General features: G+C 35.9%; 2 protein-coding genes across 3 annotated transcripts; one reads left to right on the top strand and one right to left on the bottom strand.

Annotated features, from left to right (window-relative positions):
• The first annotated feature begins 1,317 nt into the window (after nucleotides 1-1,317).
• On the top strand, nucleotides 1,318-12,894 carry LOC108218882 (protein CELLULOSE SYNTHASE INTERACTIVE 3). Of its 2 annotated transcripts, none has more exons than XM_017392034.2 (8): nucleotides 1,318-1,518; nucleotides 1,847-2,005; nucleotides 2,896-2,998; nucleotides 3,340-6,409; nucleotides 8,391-10,935; nucleotides 11,526-11,980; nucleotides 12,192-12,308; nucleotides 12,502-12,894. In XM_017392034.2, the coding sequence occupies exons 3-8, from the start codon at nucleotides 2,967-2,969 to the stop codon at nucleotides 12,667-12,669; spliced, it is 6,387 nt and encodes a 2,128-aa protein (XP_017247523.1). In that variant the 5' UTR covers nucleotides 1,318-1,518; nucleotides 1,847-2,005; nucleotides 2,896-2,966; the 3' UTR covers nucleotides 12,670-12,894. The 2 variants fall into 2 exon arrangements, with proteins under 2 accessions (XP_017247523.1, XP_063947433.1); XM_064091363.1 differs by lacking the exon at nucleotides 1,318-1,518 and adding an exon at nucleotides 1,606-1,719.
• Nucleotides 12,895-13,313: 419 nt separating this feature from the next.
• On the bottom strand, nucleotides 13,314-18,569 carry LOC108216233 (3-deoxy-manno-octulosonate cytidylyltransferase, mitochondrial). The gene is made up of 9 exons (XM_017388934.2): nucleotides 18,170-18,569; nucleotides 17,504-17,549; nucleotides 16,998-17,084; nucleotides 16,784-16,908; nucleotides 16,432-16,571; nucleotides 16,285-16,336; nucleotides 16,095-16,205; nucleotides 15,306-15,443; nucleotides 13,314-13,575 (listed from the first exon to the last, which is right to left on the bottom strand). Exons 1-8 carry the CDS (start codon nucleotides 18,383-18,385, stop codon nucleotides 15,351-15,353), a joined length of 870 nt encoding a protein of 289 aa, XP_017244423.1. The 5' UTR covers nucleotides 18,386-18,569; the 3' UTR covers nucleotides 13,314-13,575; nucleotides 15,306-15,350.
• Nucleotides 18,570-20,472: the final 1,903 nt, after the last annotated feature.

The raw sequence follows: 20,472 nt of genomic DNA, 5'->3' as shown, positions 1-20,472 counted from the left end.
TAGCATGAATCTATTTTAGTAGGATGTTTTCCTGATCTCCTTTTATTATTTTTAATTATCTTGAATTAAATATATGCTTAGCATGAATCTATTTTTGGTAGTACTGTTGGCTCACTTCTGATATTTGTATGGTGGGGTTAATACATCTTCATTTCATTTTCAACAATTTTCTGTCGGTTGCTCCTTTTAAGTTGTACAAATCTTTTATTGTTTAATAATTCAACTTATTATCTAATCATGGATCCACTTGTACGGTATCTTAGAATAAACAAAATTCAATTGAATTATATTATAAATTTCCATCGAATTATTTTAAGAAAACATTACATGTTTGTTTGAAAAATTTATAACCTTAGAGTAATATTACTCTTTTTAATTATTATAATTTAAATATATAAACTATAATATAAGATACTCACTCTATCCCAATCTAGTACTCCCTCCATCTCTCCGGTTTACGTTCACGGTTTGCACGTATTTTGAGCCTTTTATGAAGTATAGTTTCATAATTTTTTTTAAAATTTTCTTCTTTTGAATAATAAAAAAATTGATGTATTTCGAAATACTTTGATATAAAATAGAAAGGATGAAATCATTTTCTTTTGAATAAGAATTTAAGCATCAAACTTTTATTCTAGAAAAAATATATTTTAAATACATATTATAGAATTATAATATAAATAAGCTTTAAAAAGCGTACTAAAAGCTAACGCAAAGAAATGAGAAGGACAAAGGGAGTACTCCCTCCGTCCCAATGAATTGTATACAGTTTCTTTTTTGGGACGTCCCATCAATTGTATACATTCTAAAAGTAGCAAACTTTTATAATATAAAATATCATTTCACCAACTACTTTCTTCCACTATCTTCATTCTATAATAATATAAACACTATTACACCCACTACTTTCCTCCACTATCTCAAATCTATTATTAAATATAAATGGGTCCCACCACTATACCTACTTTTCATCTAACTTTACTCATTTTTTACTCAATTTCTTGGTCTCCGTGTCCCAACCATTTGTATACAAATGGCTGGGACGGAGGGAGTATATGTTTAATCGAGGCATACTTTGAAACTCTTACATAATAATTTTTGTTTTAAATATTAATTTTAAATAAAAAAATTTAAAAATAAATAATTAAATTATATTCTAAAAAAATATTATATACAATAATAATAAAAAAACTGTATAAAAATAAAGGAGATAATAATTCAATTATTATAATCTCGAAAAAGCCAATGACCCCACTCATCGAAACAAACTTTGTTACCGACCGAGTGGTCCTTTTATTACAGTACTGCAAACGATTGTTTCGCCTGTTTTCTCTGTAGCTTGTCCCATCATCAAATCAACATGCCAAACAAACAGAGCAAGCATGTAAAAATAGACACCAATTTTTTTAAGAAAAAACACACTAATTACTAATTTATTTATTTTCTCCCCTTTCGTTTTCTGCAATCAATCCTTCTCAACCCTCTATGTTCTTCTTCCCCAGAGTCTACTATTTCAAGGTATTGTCATTTTTGTATACACACATTACGTGTATGTATATGTTTATACGTGTGTTTGATTATGTATGAATTTCATGAGATTTTGTTTTTTTATTTGGTGGGCCATGAGAAAAATTGCATTTTTTTAACATGGTTCTTGATCTCATCTTTTGTTTATGCTATTTGTTTGATTTTATGTAATGGGGGTTTGGATTGGGTTGGGTATTATACTATTTCCTCATTGTTTAATCTTTTGGATAATGTGTGCATATATTTGTTGTGTTTGTGATTTGGATACTTACTGGGTTTTGAGGCTTTTTAAGTGTTTTTTGGTTCTTGAATTTTGTAGGAAATTTACTGGTTTGAGCTTGCTTCTTCGTTGTTGATGCAAAGTTAGCGGTAGCTGGGGATTCTTCAATGTGGGTTACTCTTGAATTGTAATGAAAGAATTGGGTTTGGTTTGAAGGACGGGATTTTGGAGGAATTTACAACCACTTAATTGGTTAAGGTAATTTGGATGTGCATATTTTAATATCTCTCAAGTAACAATAAGCTTGTTCAGTAGAGTGTGACCTTGATTATGGTGTGGATCATAATTATCAAGTTGTGGCATAGGACCTGCTAATTAGGTAGAAGTGAAAAATTCAGTCTTGGTAGTAACTTACTATAACTAGCATTACCCAAGATCCATGCGAACGGCTCTCTTTAGTATGGGCTTGGTAGGTTTTGCTGTGATTTTTAGTCAACAAGAAACATTTCAATTATACTAGCCTACAAACCTGTCAGAATTCACCAACATCGGCACAGAATGCATAAAAAATAACAGCGACATTTACTAGAATTTGGTAGAACAAAAATATATAGAATAATTGTGTTTACAATACAACTATTTATATCAATCAAAATACAATGTTTATACAACAAATCACTTACAATCTATTATTGTAAACCATGTTAATATTCTTCTTTTGAGCACGGCTGGATAGCTCAGTGGTTAAGACTTAAGAGCTTATCCTCTGTCGTCCATATTAATATTCTTTTTAAATAGGCGTAATATGTGGTAAATACTACTTTCACTTTTAGTGCATCTCGATATTTAGCAAGTTTGTAGTTGAACACAATCACATATAGATGTTAACTGATTATTATAATACAACTAGCCTTCTGGTCTGTCTATCATCATCTCCACTGAAATACTAGCCATCTGGTCCGTCTATTATCAACTCTACAGAAATAGCATAATGACATGCTTGGAATGTACTGATCAATCGGGTTTTGGCAGGATTTCAGTTCTTTGTTTGAGTTATCATGTACAGTTACTCTGTACTACTATTATATACTACTGCATTATGCTAGTGCCTAAGTGGCGTATCATGATTGACTTTTTGCAAATTGCAGGACTAGAGACTGGACGAGTGCTAAAGTGCAGTCTTGGTAAATTGGCGAAGTTTCCCGCCCCGGTGCTAAGAATGCTTGAATCATCATCCACTCAAGAGAATAGGTTAGTGAGATTTCTCCTCTACACTCTTGGAGTTCGATTGTAGTCAACTTTTTAGATACTTAATAGTATGTTATATCAATGATTACCTTCATGTTGTACTTAGTTTGAGCAGATCACATTGCTCTAAAGTGTTCAAAATTTCGAACAAATGGTAACACAGACTCTCTTCACTAGGCTTCAGTTAGAAGCTTAAGATATACTGAATCTTTTATATTAGAATCTAGATTCCTTTGATGATTTTCAACTCATAAAGGAGTATGCTTTGTAAACTTATTATTGCCATTGACTATAGTAGGTTCTAAACTGATTCTCCCACTGCATGGCCACCTTTTTACACTCAGGAAATCAGATGGAAGTACAAGTTTGGATGATCCGGATGGTATAATATCAAGGGTTGCTAAGCTTGTTGAACAGCTTCATGCGAACAAATCTTCACCACTGGAGAAAGAACTTATTACAACTAGATTGCTTGGTATTACCAAGGCAAGGAAGGAAGCACGAACTCTTATTGGCTCACATGCTCAAGCAATGCCATTATTTATATCTATTTTGCGGAGCGGCACCCCTGTATCAAAAGTAAATGTTGCTACAATATTGAGTATACTGTGCAAAGATGAAGATATGCGATTGAAGGTGCTTCTTGGCGGATGCGTTCCCCCCCTACTCTCTCTATTAAAGTCGGAATCATTTGAGGCAAGGAAGGCTGCAGCAGAGGCTATCTATGTAGTTTCAGCAGTTGCACTTTTGGATGATCATGTAGGAACGAAAATATTTACTATAGAAGGGGTAGTACCGGCTTTGTGGGAGCAGCTAAAGCCCTGTAACAAAACAGACAAAGTTGTGGAAGGGTTTGTTACTGGGGCTTTAAGAAATCTATGCAGTGATAAAGATGTATTCTGGAGAGCAACACTCGAGGCTGGAGGAGTGAATGTAATTGTAGGACTTCTTTCGTCTAGCAATGATGTTGCTCAGTCAAATGCAGCTTCTCTATTGTCCCGCCTACTGATTGCCTACAGTGATAGCATACCTAAAATAATTGATTCTGGAGTCATAAGAGCTTTGTTGAGATTATTGGGCAAGGAAAACAATATTTCTGCTCGTGCAAGTGCTGCTGATGCATTGGAGGTTATCACTTTGAAGTCAACTGAGGCTAAAAAAGCTGTTATAGATGAAGAAGGTGTCCCACTTCTCATTAGAGCTGTGGTTGCCCCTTCAAAAGAGTGTATGCAAGGAGAGGGTGCCCAGGTCCTTCAGGTCCGTGCAGCACAAGCATTAGCTAATGCTTGTGGCGGAATATCTTCTTTAATACTTTATCTTGGGGAACTGTGCCAGTCGCCAGGCTCTGCTGCTCCAATTGCTGATATAATCGGGACACTTGCTTATTTATTGATGATCTATGAGCAGAAATATGACACTGAAGAAGATTCATTTGACCCAAAAAAAATTGAAAACATTCTAACGCTCCTTTTAAAGCCGCTTGATAATAAGCTTGTTCGGGAGTGTGTTCTCGAGGCTATGGCCAGCCTGTATGAAAATACCTTTCTTTCAAGAACTATTGAGCAACCACACTCTAAAAGGCTTTTGATTGGACTCATAACAAATGCTGTTGATGATATTCAGGATTCTTTAATTCTCTCTTTGATAAGCATATGCTGTGATGGAATTGACATCTGGGAAGCCATTGGTAAAAGAGATGGAATTCAGTTACTTGTTTCACAACTGGGCTTATCTAGTGAGCAAAATCAGGAATATGCGGTTGGTATGCTTGCAGTCCTCTCTGACCAAGTTGATGAGAGCAAGTGGGCGATTACCGCTGCTGGTGGGATTCCTCCACTCGTCCAGCTGCTAGAATTGGGATCCGAAAAGGCAAGGGAGGACTCGGCTCATATTTTATGGAATTTATGTTGTCACAGTGAAGACATCTGTGAATGTGTTGAAAGTGCAGGAGCTATTTCGTCATTCTTGTGGGTTCTAAAAAATGGTGGACCAGGGGGACAGGAAGCATCAGCAAAGGCTTTAACAAAAATTATACGTGTAGCTGATTCTCCCACAATTAATCAATTATTAGCTTTACTACAAGAAGAGCCTCCAAACTCAAAGGTTTATGTAATCAAAGTTCTTGGTCATGTACTGGCTATGGCATCGCAAAGGGACCTGGTAGACAAAGAAGCTGCTGCTAATAAAGGACTGAGATCACTTGTCCAGGTTCTTCATTCTTCAGACGAGGAGACCCAAGGGTATGCAGCCTCTGTCTTGGCTGATCTTTTTAGCAGCCGACAAGATATATGTAATACTCTTGCAATGGATGAAGTAGTGAATCCTTGCATGAAGCTTCTGAATAGCAAGACTCATTTTATTGCAGCCGAATCTGCACGCACTTTGGGTCGTCTTATTCGTCCGATCAAGGCTAAGTCTAGGAACAAGATGTTTCCTATTGCTGAAGGAAATGTTAAACCCCTCATAAAGTTAGCAAAAAACTCTTTTATTGCTGCTGCAGAGACTGCTGTGGCTGCGTTGGCCAATCTTTTATCTGATCCGCAGATAGCAGCAGCAGCACTAGCAGAAGATGTTGTGTCAGCATTGATAAGAGTCCTGATTAATGGAAGTTTGGAAGGTAAGAAAAGTGCTTCACGTGCCCTTCTCCAGTTACTAAGGCATTTTCCAGTCTGTGATGTACTCAAAGATAGTGCTCAATGTCGCTCAACTGTTCTTGAAATTGTTAGTTCCTTGAAGGAAATGGATATGAAATTGAATGAAGCTGCAGAGTCTTTAGAAGTAGTTGCACTTATTTTCAGGACAAAACAGAGTGGAAACTTGGGTTTCCCTCCATGGACTGCCCTTGCAGAGGTTCCATCAAACTTAGACCCTCTTGTGCGCTGCCTGGCTGATGGAAGATCTTCAGTGCAAGATAAGGCAATTGAAATTTTATCTAGACTATGCGCAGACCATCCAGCTCTTCTAGGTAACTCTCTGGTTGCAAATTCAAGATCAATTGCTTCACTGGCTAAAAGGATAATTAAGTCTACCTGTTTAGAAGTGAGAGTTGGAGGGACTGCGTTACTGATTTCTGCCGCTAAAGAACGTAAAAGCAATACAATTGATGCACTTTTTGCATCAGGATATTTAATGCCATTTGTATATGCGTTAGTAGAGATGACAAGGAGAAATTCTGGTTGTCATTCTTTAGAAATTGAAGTTGCAACTCCTAGAGGTTCTACAGAGAAACCTCCCTTCCAAGAAGCCGATGATTTTGAAATTCCTGATCCAGCCATTATTTTGGGTGGTACTGCAGCCTTGTGGTTGCTATCCATTATATCTTCCTATCACGTCAAAAACAAGAAGCTTGTAGTTGAAGCTGGTGGGCTTGAGGCACTTTCTGAAAAGCTTGCACATTATACTGCCAGTCCCCAGGTCAGGCCATGATGCAAATGTTTAGTTTACCGTCACTGAATCAATCTTCACTTTCATTCTTTATACCATATCCCTAAACTTCTATAACAGACCTTTAGAACTTTATTGCTGATCATGAATGATATGTTGATTATATATATGAAGCATTGCTTGTAGATTTTAAGTAGGAAACTCGTTTACTGAATTACCCAAGGGGGGGAATTATTGGTTTTTTTTTATACAATTTTTTTTTGGAATCAGGTGTTCATCAAGTGCATAAATGTTTCATTTTTCAGATTTGTTAAGTTGTTTCTTGCTTTCATAATGTGGCAGTTCCGTGGAAGTCTTTAGTGTCTCCAGTCTAGGGGTCAAAAGCTATTGCATTTACCTACAATCAATTTAAACAGCTTAACAAATTTAGGATTGTAAACTAAATTTTAAAGACAATAACACCCAAGGAACCAAAATGAAGTATAAACAGGAAACAATATATCAATAAGATTATGAGCACATAGGAAATGCACATACTATGATGGATTTGTGATCAAACAAGAAAGAATATGACATTAAATAAAATAGTATGAATATGGATTCAGCCTAATAGAGAAGACATAGGTGGAGATGATTTGAACATGTTAAGTGCTTTTATGGCTCGGAGGCCTAGCTATTCCTGGACTCGAGGTACTTAATAGGTATCACATTCAACATGTCCATCTGATTCACATAGTTGCTAAAATGAATTTACTTGCATGGTCAAGTTGCACTATGGTGATATAATGAAATTATGTATTATTTAGCCCATTCCCTTGTTTTCGGGAAACAACTTGTTTTGTGCCACCCAAATATCGAAAACCCTGCTACAAAAATTCCATACTACACAAGAAGATCCAATCAACAGATTCTGAACATTTTTTTAACTTATGTTAACTATTTATCTTTGTGATTTCCTTTTCTACAGACAAAATCAATTTTTTTTTTAAAAAAACTAGATGTTATATACATGTCAGCTAAAGGTATGTATCAATTTACATCAAGGTGGTGAACTTCATCGGACAGATAACACATGTAACATGGATTACCAAAAAAGACTTCAACAAGTCTGGGACCTGCCATCACCACAGCCAATCTTGATACTGAAGTAAAGAAAAATTAGAATTGATAATCTTCTTCTTCATCTTCAGTATTACCCTAGATCTGCATGGTATAGACAAAAATTTAAAAGATAGGATAAATGTATCTAATCCGGCACCACTGGTTTCAGACATTCACCACCTTCACCATCTAAACCAATACCAAGTCAAGGCAAATAACAGTTGATTTTTATAGTTCTCAGAATAGCGATAACAGGAGAAAGATCCCATGATTAGTTTATTCTGGATTTGAGGTTTATTAACTGATCAACATTTTTCCGCAGTCCACAACAAACAACCTTGTCCCTTACATTGTCCGTCCAACTGATATGGATCAAGGATGATATTTATTGTATACAACGTCTGAAAAAGTGTCATGCCAACAAACTAGTAAGCATGTGTACATAATATATGTTCGCGCACACATACAGAGGGAGGAGGGTTATAATATATACATCAAATTTTACCTATTAGGCTATTATAATAGATTTTGTTTCTGTTATAGTAGGAGTATTTTTATTTTTATTTTTGTGTAAGGAGTTAAGTATCACAGATCAATTGTCTGATTGATCAACAATTCATCCATCTCCACAAAGGCATTTATCTTGATAGTCAATTTGTTGTGATTTTATCTGACACCTTAAACAAAAATGGATTATGTTATAGGCCAGGAAGCATGGATTTGTTGTGCTAGATTAGGGTGCATATCGATTTTAATAGCAGTTTGTTTGAAATGAGCTTGTCATGGATCTTAGTATGTTAACAAATTTGTGGAAAGCAATGCATGTCTATTGGATTCTGTTATGATGTTTGGAATTTGTGTATCACCAAATATTTTTGCTCATATAACTAAAATTTTCTATCTATGACAGGCAGCTTCGGAGGATAGTGAGGGTATATGGATAAGTGCCCTTCTCATGGCCACATTATTCCAGGATGCGAGTGTTGTTTCATCGCCTGCCACTTTGCACATCATACCATCACTTTCTGTCCTTCTAGAATCCGATGAAGTGATTGACAAATATTTTGCAGCCCAAGCAATCGCTAGTATTGTTTGTAATGGAGACAAGGTTTCAAAACTTGCTGTTGCAAATTCGGGAGTAATTGTGCGGTTGATTAATATGATTGGTTTTGTTGAATTAGATATGCCCAATCTTGTTGCTTTGTCTGAAGAATTCAGTTTGGTTCTAAACCCTGATCAAGTTGTTTTAAATTGCATATTTGAACTTGAAGATGTCAGAGCTGGTTCCACAGCACGCAAGACTATCCCGTTGCTGGTGGATCTTTTGAGACCAATGCCAGATAGACCTGGGGCTTCTCAATTTTCGATTCATCTCATGACTCGTATTGCAGAAGGAAGTGATGCAAACAAATTATTAATGGCTGAAGCTGGAGCACTAGATGCTTTGACAAAATATCTCTCACTGAGCCCTCAAGATTCAGTCGAGAGCATGTTGTCTGAGCTGTTGAGAATATTGTTTAGCAATCATGAAATTCTTCGATATGAAGCTGCAATTAGCTCCGGGAATGAGCTTATTGCTGTTCTGCGATTCGGTTCAAGAAGTTCCAGGTTTAGTGCTGCTAGGGCTCTTAATGAATTATTAAATGCTGAGAACATCAGAAACTCTGAATTGGCTGTGCATGCCGTTCAACCGTTGATCGACCTGCTGAATGTCGGGTTAGAGAGTGAGCAACATGTTGCTCTCCTCTCATTGATTAAGTTGACTTCTGGAGATTCATCTAGATCTGCTTTATTGTCTTGTGTAGAAGTAAATGCACTTGAGACCTTATACAGAATACTCTCTTCCAACTCGGCGACAGAATTTAAGACCAATGCTGCAGAACTTTGCTTTGTATTATTTGGTAGTTCAAGTATCAGAGCAATGCCAATTGCTTCTAAATGCATGGAGCCTCTCATACTCCTTATGCGATCTGATATCGATACAGCAGTGGAAGCTGGTGTTTGTGCTCTAGAGAGACTGTTAGATGATGAGCATAATGTGGAACTTGCAGCAGGTTGTGATCTTCTCGATCTTCTTGTCAGTCTGGTCTCAGGCTCAAATAGTCGGCTTATTGAAGCAAGCATATCTGTTCTCATTCGACTGGGAAAAGATAAAACTCCATGCAAATTGGATATTGTCGAAGCTGGGGTGATTGAGAATTGTCTCTTACTAGTTCCTAGTGCGCCTAGTTCACTATGTTCTACAATCGCTGAACTTTTCCGAATCTTGACAAATTGTAGTACCATAGCTAAAAGTACTAGTGCTGCAAAAATTGTTAAGCCTCTCTTTATACTATTGCTTCGTCCGGATTTTAGTTTATGGGGGCAACACAGTGCCCTGCAAGCACTCGTGAATATCTTGGAGAAACCACAAAGCCTTGACATTTTAAAACTTACTCCTAGTGAAGTAATTGAACCTTTATTGTCCTTTCTAGAATCCCCATCTCAAGCAATTCAGCAACTTGGTACTGAGCTGCTCTCCCATCTGCTTGCACAGGAGCATTTTCAGCAAGACATAACGACAAAAAACGCAATTATTCCTCTTGTGCATCTAGCAGGAACTGGAATCCTAAACTTACAGGAAACAGCAATAAAAGCTTTGGAAAATCTTTCTCTAATCTGGCCAAAGGCCCTCGCTGAAGCTGGGGGTATACTTCAGCTTGCAAAGGTTATCATTCAAGATGATCCTCAACCGTCTCATGCATTGTGGGAATCAGCTGCATCGGTTCTGTCCAATCTGTTAAATTTTGATGCTGATTACTACTCTAGGGTACCTCTAGTAGTTCTTGTAAAGATGTTGCTCTCAAGCTCAGATAGCACTGTGTCCATGGCACTTCGTGCACTTGTTTTTAGTGAGAAAAATGAACCTTCTTCTGGTGAACTGATGGCTGAAGCCGGTGCAGTTGATGCTCTAGTTGACTTATTAAGATCTCATCGATGTGAGGACACCTCTGGGAGGCTACTTGAAGCTCTATTCAACAATGTGAGAATACGTGAGATGAAGGTGTGCAAGTATGCAGTAGCTCCTCTGGCACAGTACCTGTTAGATCCCCAAACTAGATCACAGTCAGGTAGGCTTCTTGTAGCTCTTGCTCTCGGTGATCTGTCACAGCATGAAGCACTTGCCAGAGGCAGCGATGCAGTTTGCGCATGTCGTGCTCTGGTAAATTTGCTTGAAGATCAGATAACAGATGAATTGAAAATGGTGGCAATTTGTGCATTGCAAAATTTCGTCACGCATAGCAGAACTAATAGGCGAGCGGTTGCAGAAGCAGGTGGATTATTAGTAATCCAGGAAATGTTATTAGCTCCTAGCCCGGATGTTGCTGCACAGGCAGCAGTGCTAATCAATATTCTATTCTCTAGTCACACACTTCAAGAATATGTATCAAATGAGCTCATCAGATCTCTGACTGGTAACTTGCTGATTCTAGTAGTTCAATTGTTTAGATGATTATGGTTCGTCTTTTATGAGTTCTGATGCAATTTTCTTCACATGCTATTATATCAAAAGAGGTACTATGTCATTGCAATTTTGCATATAAAACACAAGCACCTGTAGAATATGTTTCAACATTTTGTTGTATACTTCATTAGATTATATTTTGCCTGGACAAACAGACAGATGAATGTTGGATTTAAATTTTGACTATTAAGGGTAGTTCAGAAATCAGAATACAACAAACAAAATTTGATGAACAATTTAGTATCATCCATTTGTAGAGGGACCAAATCCAAGGGCCGACCTTAGTTTGTGGCTTTGCCTTGACTTTACATTAGTGGGATTTGCTGATATGTTTGTTTCTTTATCATCTAGTTAGTATATGAAATTGGATATCATGTGTTATAATATCTTGCTGCCTGGCACGCACAATGTGCTCCTACTTAATACTGTTTCTTCAAAGCTTTACACCCAGAATGCTATCATCGTTTTTTGTTTATATGCAAGTGTATTGTCTTCATGTATTGATCTTATTCTTACATTGTTTTCCGTATTGACATGCAGCTGCATTAGAGAAAGAATTGTGGTCTGTGGCAACTATTAATATACAGATTTTGAAAACCATAAATGTCATCTTCTCCAACTTTCCTAAGCTTCATGTGTCTGAAGCAGCTACACTATGTATTCCCCACCTGATAGCAGCACTAAAATCTGGTAGTGAGGTTGCCCAAGATTATGCTTTAAACTCCCTATGTCTGTTGAAAGATTCATGGTCCAGCATGTCAGTAGATGTTTCAAATTCTCAGGCAACAGTGGCGGCAGAAGCTATTCCTGTTCTTCAAATGCTTCTGAAAACCAGTCCACCAAGTCTTCATGAGAGAGCAGACAACCTTTTGCATAGCTTACCAGGTTGCTTGACTGTCACCATTGAACGAGCAAACAATTTAAGACAGATTCTTGGTGGAACAAATGCTTTTTGTCGGCTAATGATAGGCAATGGTCCTCCCCAGCAAACCAAGGTTTTTTTCTTTGTTCAATTTTTTTTTTTTGAATATAATGAAATCCATGCCAATGTGTCATATCATATAATTTTGCTGGCGTAATATTTCAAATTCTTTCTTTTTTTAATACTATGAATTCCATGCCAATGTGTCATTATATCATAAAATTTGCTGGCACAATATTTCAAATTCTATATAGCCCCTTAACTTTGATGTCTCTTAATACCAGATAATCTACAACAGCACCTCTCCACAATGGAACCAAGGTTTTATGTGGTCGTTTGATGTACCCCCAAGGGGACAGAAATTGCAAATTGTTTGCAAAAGCAGAAGCACATTCGTAAAGGTAATTCACTTTGCAATTAAAACATAATGCAGTAGGTTTATGTTGTTACAATTTACTAGAAGCCAGCTATTCGTACTGCATCAGTTTTTCATTATGCCGATAATAGCAGCAGACAATGCAATTTCTTTGCTGTACAGATGCTGCAGTATATACTATTCTTTCTATTTACTTGTATACCTGTGCTTATTTACAGACGACTCTAGGGAGACTGATGATACAAATTGACAGAGTGGTAAGTGAAGGAGTATATAGTGGTTCGTTTAGCCTCAGCCATGGTAGCCACAAGGAACGATCCTCGCGAACACTTGAAATTTCAATTACATGGTCCAATGGGATGCCGGCCGACAATGAGCTGGACTGACCATTTTTTTGTAGTTTTATCTGTATATGTTGCTTTGTATTCGAAAATTATTGTAAAATATAGTAAATAGAAATGGTTCCCAGAAAGATGGGAATCTTGAGCTTTGTAAAGTATATTGTATAGGGCAGATTGTAGATGATAGATTTCTGGTTATAATAACATTTTTGGAGAGAGAAATATTTTCTCCTTTCTTTTGAACAAACAATGATAGAAATTTAAATACAATCCTTCGTAAAAAATCTGGTGGGATGGGGGAGTATAACTTGGGGCAGCTATTTGATTTGTCTTGTTATTTATGAAATTTAATAGTTTATTCAAATCTGAATCGATACTTTTTCGATAAATCATTTATTCAAATCAAGAATGTAATCAATAAAATATTTTTTAATTAATCAAAGATTTTTGAAATAAGGTCTAACTAATAATAATGTAAGAAAAATCATAATAATTAAAGTCAAGGGCATAGTTTTAGTTTTTTTAAATAATTGTTGTCCTCCATAATCAAATTATGTACAGGTAAGATTTATAATAGTTCAGAATTACTCAGTTTTTCTGTTATAATTAGAAGCACACTTATAGCTTTTTTTTTTGCCTGAAGCACACTTATAGCTTTATATATATATAATTAAAAAAAGACACCCGTATTGTATCAAACAACTATAAACAATATAGCCAAGAAAATATGGCAAATTCACAATTTCACAAGGAGAAAGAAATTTACCAGCATAGATTAATACATAAAAAAGAAGAATATACCAAACCATCTTTCGAATTACAAAGCGTTGGAACATTATAAAATTTCTGAATCCATATTACCAACACCCTAATACGGATAGAAGAATCAATGTAGTATGAGCTCGTGCCAAAAACTTTTGCTGACAAAACCAGACACTGGGAAAGAACATCCTGCAAACAAGAGAGCCGAAGTTAGGTTCACAATCCTATCGAGAATTCGAGCAAATAGTTACCAAAAATCAGAAGCTGCGTCCTAAAAAGAATATCAAACAAGATGCAAAACCAAATCTGCAACTTGTAATTGGTTCTAGTTCTTGTTTGCCTCTGTCACGTCACTACTTGATTAACAGTGTTCTAACAATGCAAACAGGTAATATAAGGACTCATATTTCCTATCCTTTTCTGGTACATTATTCTACACCCACCTACTCAGTCAACATTCAAATATACACATATAAATGCCATGCTGCCGTCCAGCCATTCCACATTCACAATCTGTCTAAATACTCATAGATCATAATTCAACCCCGTCCCCGACGACAGCCCGAATCTTGATATCTTAGCTATCTTACCCACATAGTTACACATATAGAAGCTGAAAAGATTGTAACGACCTACATGGAGAGGAAGAAGACTCTGAAGAAAAATCATGAGGAAGCATAAGCAGTTGTTAATGCTATGCAGACGAGAAAAGAAACTACCTAGTTTAACAGAAGTGGATGATGAAGGAGAAGATCAAGACACCGGCAATAAGTTAAAACCAAATGTCTTGGCAATAAGGACGACTATGAGATTAATATCAGGTAACATGCCTCATTCTATGCAGGACCATGCTCTCTGTTTCACCTATTCACTTCTGCATGATACAACCAATTGCTCCCCCAGCCCTTCCCTCCTTCACTCCTTGCTCGTTCCCTCAAAAAGGTACTATTGAATTACACACACTTAAGTGCTTGCTTACAGATTCACACTTATACATGGCTATACTCAAGTGAGTGCCTCCATATTGGTTGATAGACTACCGTTAAAATTATAAAATCTTCTAATGACTTCTATTAATTTTCTGAAGGAGTTTGACTCATTATATGGACTGCTATGGCACTGCATAGTTGGGAGGAGTTTTGGATCATCTGTGATTCCCTCTCCTGGAGGCTTCATTTATTTTTCTGTCGACTCCCATAACCTTTCCTTGCTTCTCTTCAAAACTGAGGTTCAGCTTATAGCAACATAAGTTGAGCATATGTGCAATTCAAATGCATTCACAAACTTAGTGTATTTCTTGGCCAATTTAAAAAATATATCGACTTCTTGTGTTTGTATAACTTTTAAGTTTCACTATCACAACCTTCACTTATTATTAATGGTATTCAAGATACTATCAACCAGCAAATCATAACTAGAAAATACATGACCATAACTAGAAGATAGTGTGTGGCTTGGAGAGTAACATGTAAATTTGTTCTAATAATACTTCTCGAATTTTTTAAAAATGACATTTAATACAGTGGATTACACCAGTCCCACTACTCGCTCAAAACCTTCCAATGTATTCTTCTTGCTAGATGGTGTTGATCATATTATCTTATGTACTTGGAATCAGTAAGTAACATTATCACGTACAATATATAGGCTAAACTTATGTAATTAATGGTTGCACTTTCTCATTAAATTAATAACACACTCCTCAGTCCTCCAAGGATGTTACAAGATTAGGTATGAAGACCACTAAAAGGTCACAAATGTCTAAGTTCTGTCACACTATGAAACCCCCAAAAGTAAAATAAAAGAACAAGAATCAAATGAATGAATGGAGTACGTAAAGATATTCAACTACTTCCTGGAAAAAGCAAAACATCACATTTCTAAGAGAGAGTTTACTAATTCAAATGCAAAATACTCACCTCCTTCCAAGACTATATTCTATAAACTGCTTGTACCCTGCAGGACTAAGACAAATTTCTCTCACGCATATATCGTTCAATCTTTTCAACATCTTCTGGGGTGTCAACACCATGGGCATTGTGGTCAACTTTTATCACCTGCAAGGAAAAGTAGTTAATATATGAATGTTGACACATTCATTACTGTAACATCATTTAAAATGATATCCTCTATCTCTCTTCTTTCCACTTCACAGCTATTATACCTACATAAATTGTCATCCTATTCTTATATACGTATGATTGCAATTTAACCTTATGTAATATGAGTCCCGGTACTTTAAAATATAGGACTGCTCTTTTATAAAGATATAACTTCTTAATGGCATAAAAAAACTAACATGCTTTGGGGAGCTAATAATGAACAACTCCCTTTCTAGCAAACAGTTAGGCACTAGCAATAACTTTCCACACACCATCTCTTAGTATGCCAAAACAAAAGAATTAGGTGGAGAAACATATCAGATGAGAGACTAAAAAACTGGGCAACCCAAATAATAAACTGAATGTTATTAAATTATATTGAGAAAATATCTACGTGTACAGAAAGTAGGATATCACATATATTATCAAATCTGTACTAAAAGTTTTGGTATCTGTATTGTTTGCAATCTAAAAAAAGAGTTAAATCTACCTTTAGCAAAGGTGCTAACAAAGAAAACATGCATATCAGATTCTTGGTGAAACATAGAAGAGAAGGGATATAATATGAAGATATCGAGAGTGGATGTATCCTAATGAGAAACACACCTTCATCTTGTATCCATTCTCCAGGACTTTTAATTGTTCCAGGTCTTCTTCTAGTTGCAGAGGGGTGGGCGGGAGCTCTGGATATATTTTGAGGAACTTTGTATCAAAACTCTGTACAAGATTAAAAACTTAGCATTGCTTCATCAATATAGAGACTGCCTAGTAATACAGAACAAGAATATCGAAGTACCTGAATTCCAAGGTGAAGCAAGTACGGAAATTTCGGATTGACTTTCCCTGACCTACATCCAAAAGGTAAATACATTCAGCAAGACATTAAAGGACAAAAGGGTTTATCTGAAGTCAAGAGTCTGTGTAAAAAAGCATATATACTGACTTGTTATAAGGAATCAATCCTCGTGAAAAATAAATTGCATAACCACTGTTATCCACCACACATTTCACACGATTCGGATCAAAAGCATCTTCGGGTGCTAAAGATGTCACAGCAGTGCTAAACACTGCATCAGGAGCAGCCTAAACAATATAATATAAATCGAAAGGTAAGCAACTTGTAATGCAGAAAAGGCAGGAAAATAAGTTCATTTTGGTACTAATATTTTTCTACACCTTCAAACGACAACTTGATGTCAGTACTCTACAATCATCTTTACATATTAAGCTGATTAAAAGTATAATCTATCTCACAGTTTATAAAAATGGCATAATTCCCAATATAACAAATTAACCTGCAATGCTTTAACAATCCCATCAATTATTTCAGGTTCAATGAGTGGTTCATCCCCTTGTATATTGACAACAACATCATACTTTTTTTTAAGTTTTTGAAGTGCTTCATTACATCGCTCAGTACCTGGAACAGATAATAGTGCAAAATACTTACTAACATGCAACATAAATTCTGAAACCAGTGGGAAATTACGATAATGGACTATCCTTTACCATTTCGACAAGATTCAGATGTCATTATGACATCAGCACCAAATCCTCGACAACAAGTAGCGATTTTTTCATCATCCGTGGCAACAACTACAATAGGGAATAACTGAATGAGCATTTACATAAAAATAGAAATAATACAGTAGAGGGGAGGGAAAAGATCAAGTTAACAATTTCTATAAAGTTTAGAGCAGTTTCCATACGTGTCAGCCTAACATTATTATATTACCATACAAGCACTGACTCTGCTTTCAAGTGGGAAAAAAAATACATATTACGGGAAGCAACCTATCTTGACTCGGAGAGCCAAAAGACCAAAAGCTTATGCAGAGTGCACCAAAGAAACTATGAAGTTTACTATAAAATCAATAGGTTTGTGTACCAAGGAAAGAGACCATACTATCTTTATAGCATAGAGATGGTGAACTAATAGAAAACATCAAGTCAGTCTCAAGAATTATGCCTAAATGCATTTAACAAGAACAGATCAATAGAGGTCAGCGATTTACCAACATGGTCCAGCATTGTCGCCAAGTTTGCACGTTCCCATGTTCTCTGTATAAGAGCATCGAAAGGGGTAAGTAAATCAGTTATATAGAGAAACTAGAAAGCGGCCAGCTGTAACTTACATTCAGTATCATAGTAATGCTTGTAATGCTTAAAGATCCTTCTGCTCCTTTTATTAAGTCCAGTTCTTTTGCTTATTAATGGATTAATGGTTGTTTATGGTTAGGCCGGGGTCGGTTTTTAAGGTGTTCAAAGTGATCATCAGCACAGCCTCTGTTTGCCGAGGGCCCTAAAATTGTATACATATGATAAACAACTTTCTATTCTTATTTTAGAAGGGTCTTAATTTTTATACATTTTATACATAAACAGGGCCCTCATACAACATGAGCCGGACCTGGTTAGAACGAATTTACTTAACCTCTAAAATTACCCAGACAAGTTACAACTAAACTAGCAATTACAATTATTTTGTTAAAATCTTATTAGTCCGATTGAAGCCTATGTGTACCAAACTAAACTACATTTCCTAAACCATATCCAACACTCTCACTATGACAAGACGACGATCATTATTCATTACATTTACGCGATCACAACAAGGGTTTAACTAAACAACAAATATAGATAGTAATAATTGAGGTGTAGAAATAGCAAGTGGGCCGGACCTGGATCATGGGCTTGCCGAGGATTTCAACGAGCGGCTTGCCCTCGAAGCGCGAGGAAGCGTACCTGGCGGGTATAATCCCGACCACGCGGCTCCTGAATCGATTACCTCGCCGGAGATAAGCACCGGCGGCAACCGCCATCGCAGCTCCGACGAGAAGGCTGTGCACGATCCATGATTTGCTTGAAGATGATGATGAAGATGTGGAGATCGACATTGGATTCAGTTTCAAACTGAACACAATTCAGTACAATTATTCAAATTGTCAAGTTCATAAGCTCTGTATGCTTAACTCTATATATACATGAATCTCTGTACAGTTTTTATATAAATTATGAGTATCAATCACGGTAATCACATGTCACACGTATTATATTGTTCTGTGTTTGCTGCATCGCTGAAATCTAGATCTAATTTTCAGTTTCAATTTTATATTTGACATTTTATTGAATATTTGATATCTTTATTGAAAAGTACATTATTTAGTTGGTGAAAAATAAAAAAAATAATTTTTTGTTGAAAATTTTATAATTGTGCAGCTCCTTATTGAAAATATAGAAGCAAAAATTATTATAAATTTATGAAAATAAAATTACAAAAAGAATAAGTTAAATAGAAAAAGTGTTTTAACCAAATTATAAAGTAATTTTTGAAAATAAAAATTAATTATTAAATTACTACATTTTTTCAGATAACCTGACAGGCGCATATTTAATTTTAGTTAAATAATTTATTTACATATAGGAGGTCCTTATTATTATTAGTGTGAGTAAAATTAATAATACAATATCAATTAAAATTTGACAAAAAAATTGAAAACAATTTGTGTATTTCACATTTTCCAATTAATATATCTCCCACAAAAAAACACGCACAAACATGCTCAAAACTAAATTTATAGATTTCATGGCTGGCTAACTTTATTTCTTCCCTGAATATATAGTTCCTTTTTATAATACCAAAGATCAAAGTTTTCATCCACTTCAAGGTTTTGTTTAACCAACAATAAAAGTAGTTAGACTGGGAGATCTTTTGATTGACTGGTAGTTACAATTTGATTTCAACAAAATCTTCGTTCTTTTGACACAGGTGAAGCAGACATTTTTTAGTATTATTACCAGGCTCCCCGAGTCTCAAATAAGAGTAATTTTGATCTTATTTATATTTATATTTGGGAGTCGTTGTTAGGAGTTTTTTTAATGAAAAGTGCATTTATTACTATTAAAAGAGAAGAAACCAACATTATTCAGAGATGAAATGGATAGAAGTTCTTCTTAAATACATTATAGAAATTACTGAGCCAGAGAAGCAACATGTCACTAAACATAAGAGACTAGAGAATTTTCTCTCCCCTGTTGAAGCTTTCTTTGGGCATAACTTATTGATCTTTTCAGTTTCAGTGTATTCGTACTCTAAAGAAGGAACTTTCATATATGCTTCAGAAGTCCTGAATTTGATCCCAGAGTACCCTACATCTTCTGCAATCTTATTGGTCCAAACCTGTCTCACAGCTCTGTCCCTAGGTTCAATCGACCATACTGAAGGGTGATACAGGCTCCACCGAAAGGAACAATCCCCAACATGAGCATCTCCAAAAGAATTTGAACTTGAAATCTGCAAGCAACAAGGACTAAAGAATTTGTTTTTTCATTCCAGAACCCAAAGGTGAGTTAATGTACCTTTAACAAAGGAGCTAACAAAGAAAACATGCATATGCATATCAGATTCTTGGTGAAACATAAAAGAGAAGGGATATTATATGAAGATATCGAGAGAATGGATGTATCCTAATGAAAACACCTCTTCATCCTGTATCCATTCTCCAGGACCTTTAATTGTTCCATATCTTCTTCTTGTTGCAGAGGGATGGGCCGGAGCTCTGGATATATTTTGAGGAACTTTGCATCTCAACTCTGTACAAGATTATAAATTAGCATTGCTTCATCAATATAGAGACTGCCTAGTACTCACATAACATAATATATACTCCATTATTAGTATGTACCGACCAAAGTAATAAATAAATGTGACCAAACGTAAACATTAGCACGATATCTGAAAGAGCAAGGGCAAAGAGAGCACTGTTCTTTCGAGTGCAGTATCATCCGGTAAACCAGGTTCACGGAGTTGAGGGAGTCGCATCTCCATAACTCAAAAAAAATTAGTAGTAGGTACGGTGCAAGGATTCTGGTCAAGTATGATAGTCATGAAAGAAATGGTAAAATTAATTAATTGTATCTCGATTCCACACAAGCTCTCGTCAAAATTGGAAAGATTGAAAACAACACTGTAGCGTTAGGTTTT

This window comes from Daucus carota, chromosome 4 (genome assembly GCF_001625215.2).
Source record: "Daucus carota subsp. sativus chromosome 4, DH1 v3.0, whole genome shotgun sequence".
Classification (NCBI taxonomy): domain Eukaryota; kingdom Viridiplantae; phylum Streptophyta; class Magnoliopsida; order Apiales; family Apiaceae; genus Daucus; species Daucus carota.
Note: the sequence above shows the minus strand (reverse complement) of the source record. Positions and strands in the feature narration are given on the sequence as shown.

Coding starts and splice junctions, on each gene's coding strand:
- LOC108216233 (XM_017388934.2), bottom strand. CDS start 18,385: ATGTCGATCTCCACATCTTCATCATCATCTTCAAGCAAATCATGGATC. Junction 17,085..17,503: donor GACAATGCTGGACCATGTTG/GTAAATCGCTGA, acceptor TCCCTATTGTAG/TTGTTGCCACGGATGATGAA. Junction 16,206..16,284: donor TGCTTCACCTTGGAATTCAG/GTACTTCGATAT, acceptor AATCTTGTACAG/AGTTTTGATACAAAGTTCCT.
- LOC108218882 (XM_017392034.2), top strand. CDS start 2,967: ATGCTTGAATCATCATCCACTCAAGAGAATAG. Junction 2,999..3,339: donor TCATCCACTCAAGAGAATAG/GTTAGTGAGATT, acceptor TTTTACACTCAG/GAAATCAGATGGAAGTACAA. Junction 11,981..12,191: donor GTCCTCCCCAGCAAACCAAG/GTTTTTTTCTTT, acceptor TCTTAATACCAG/ATAATCTACAACAGCACCTC.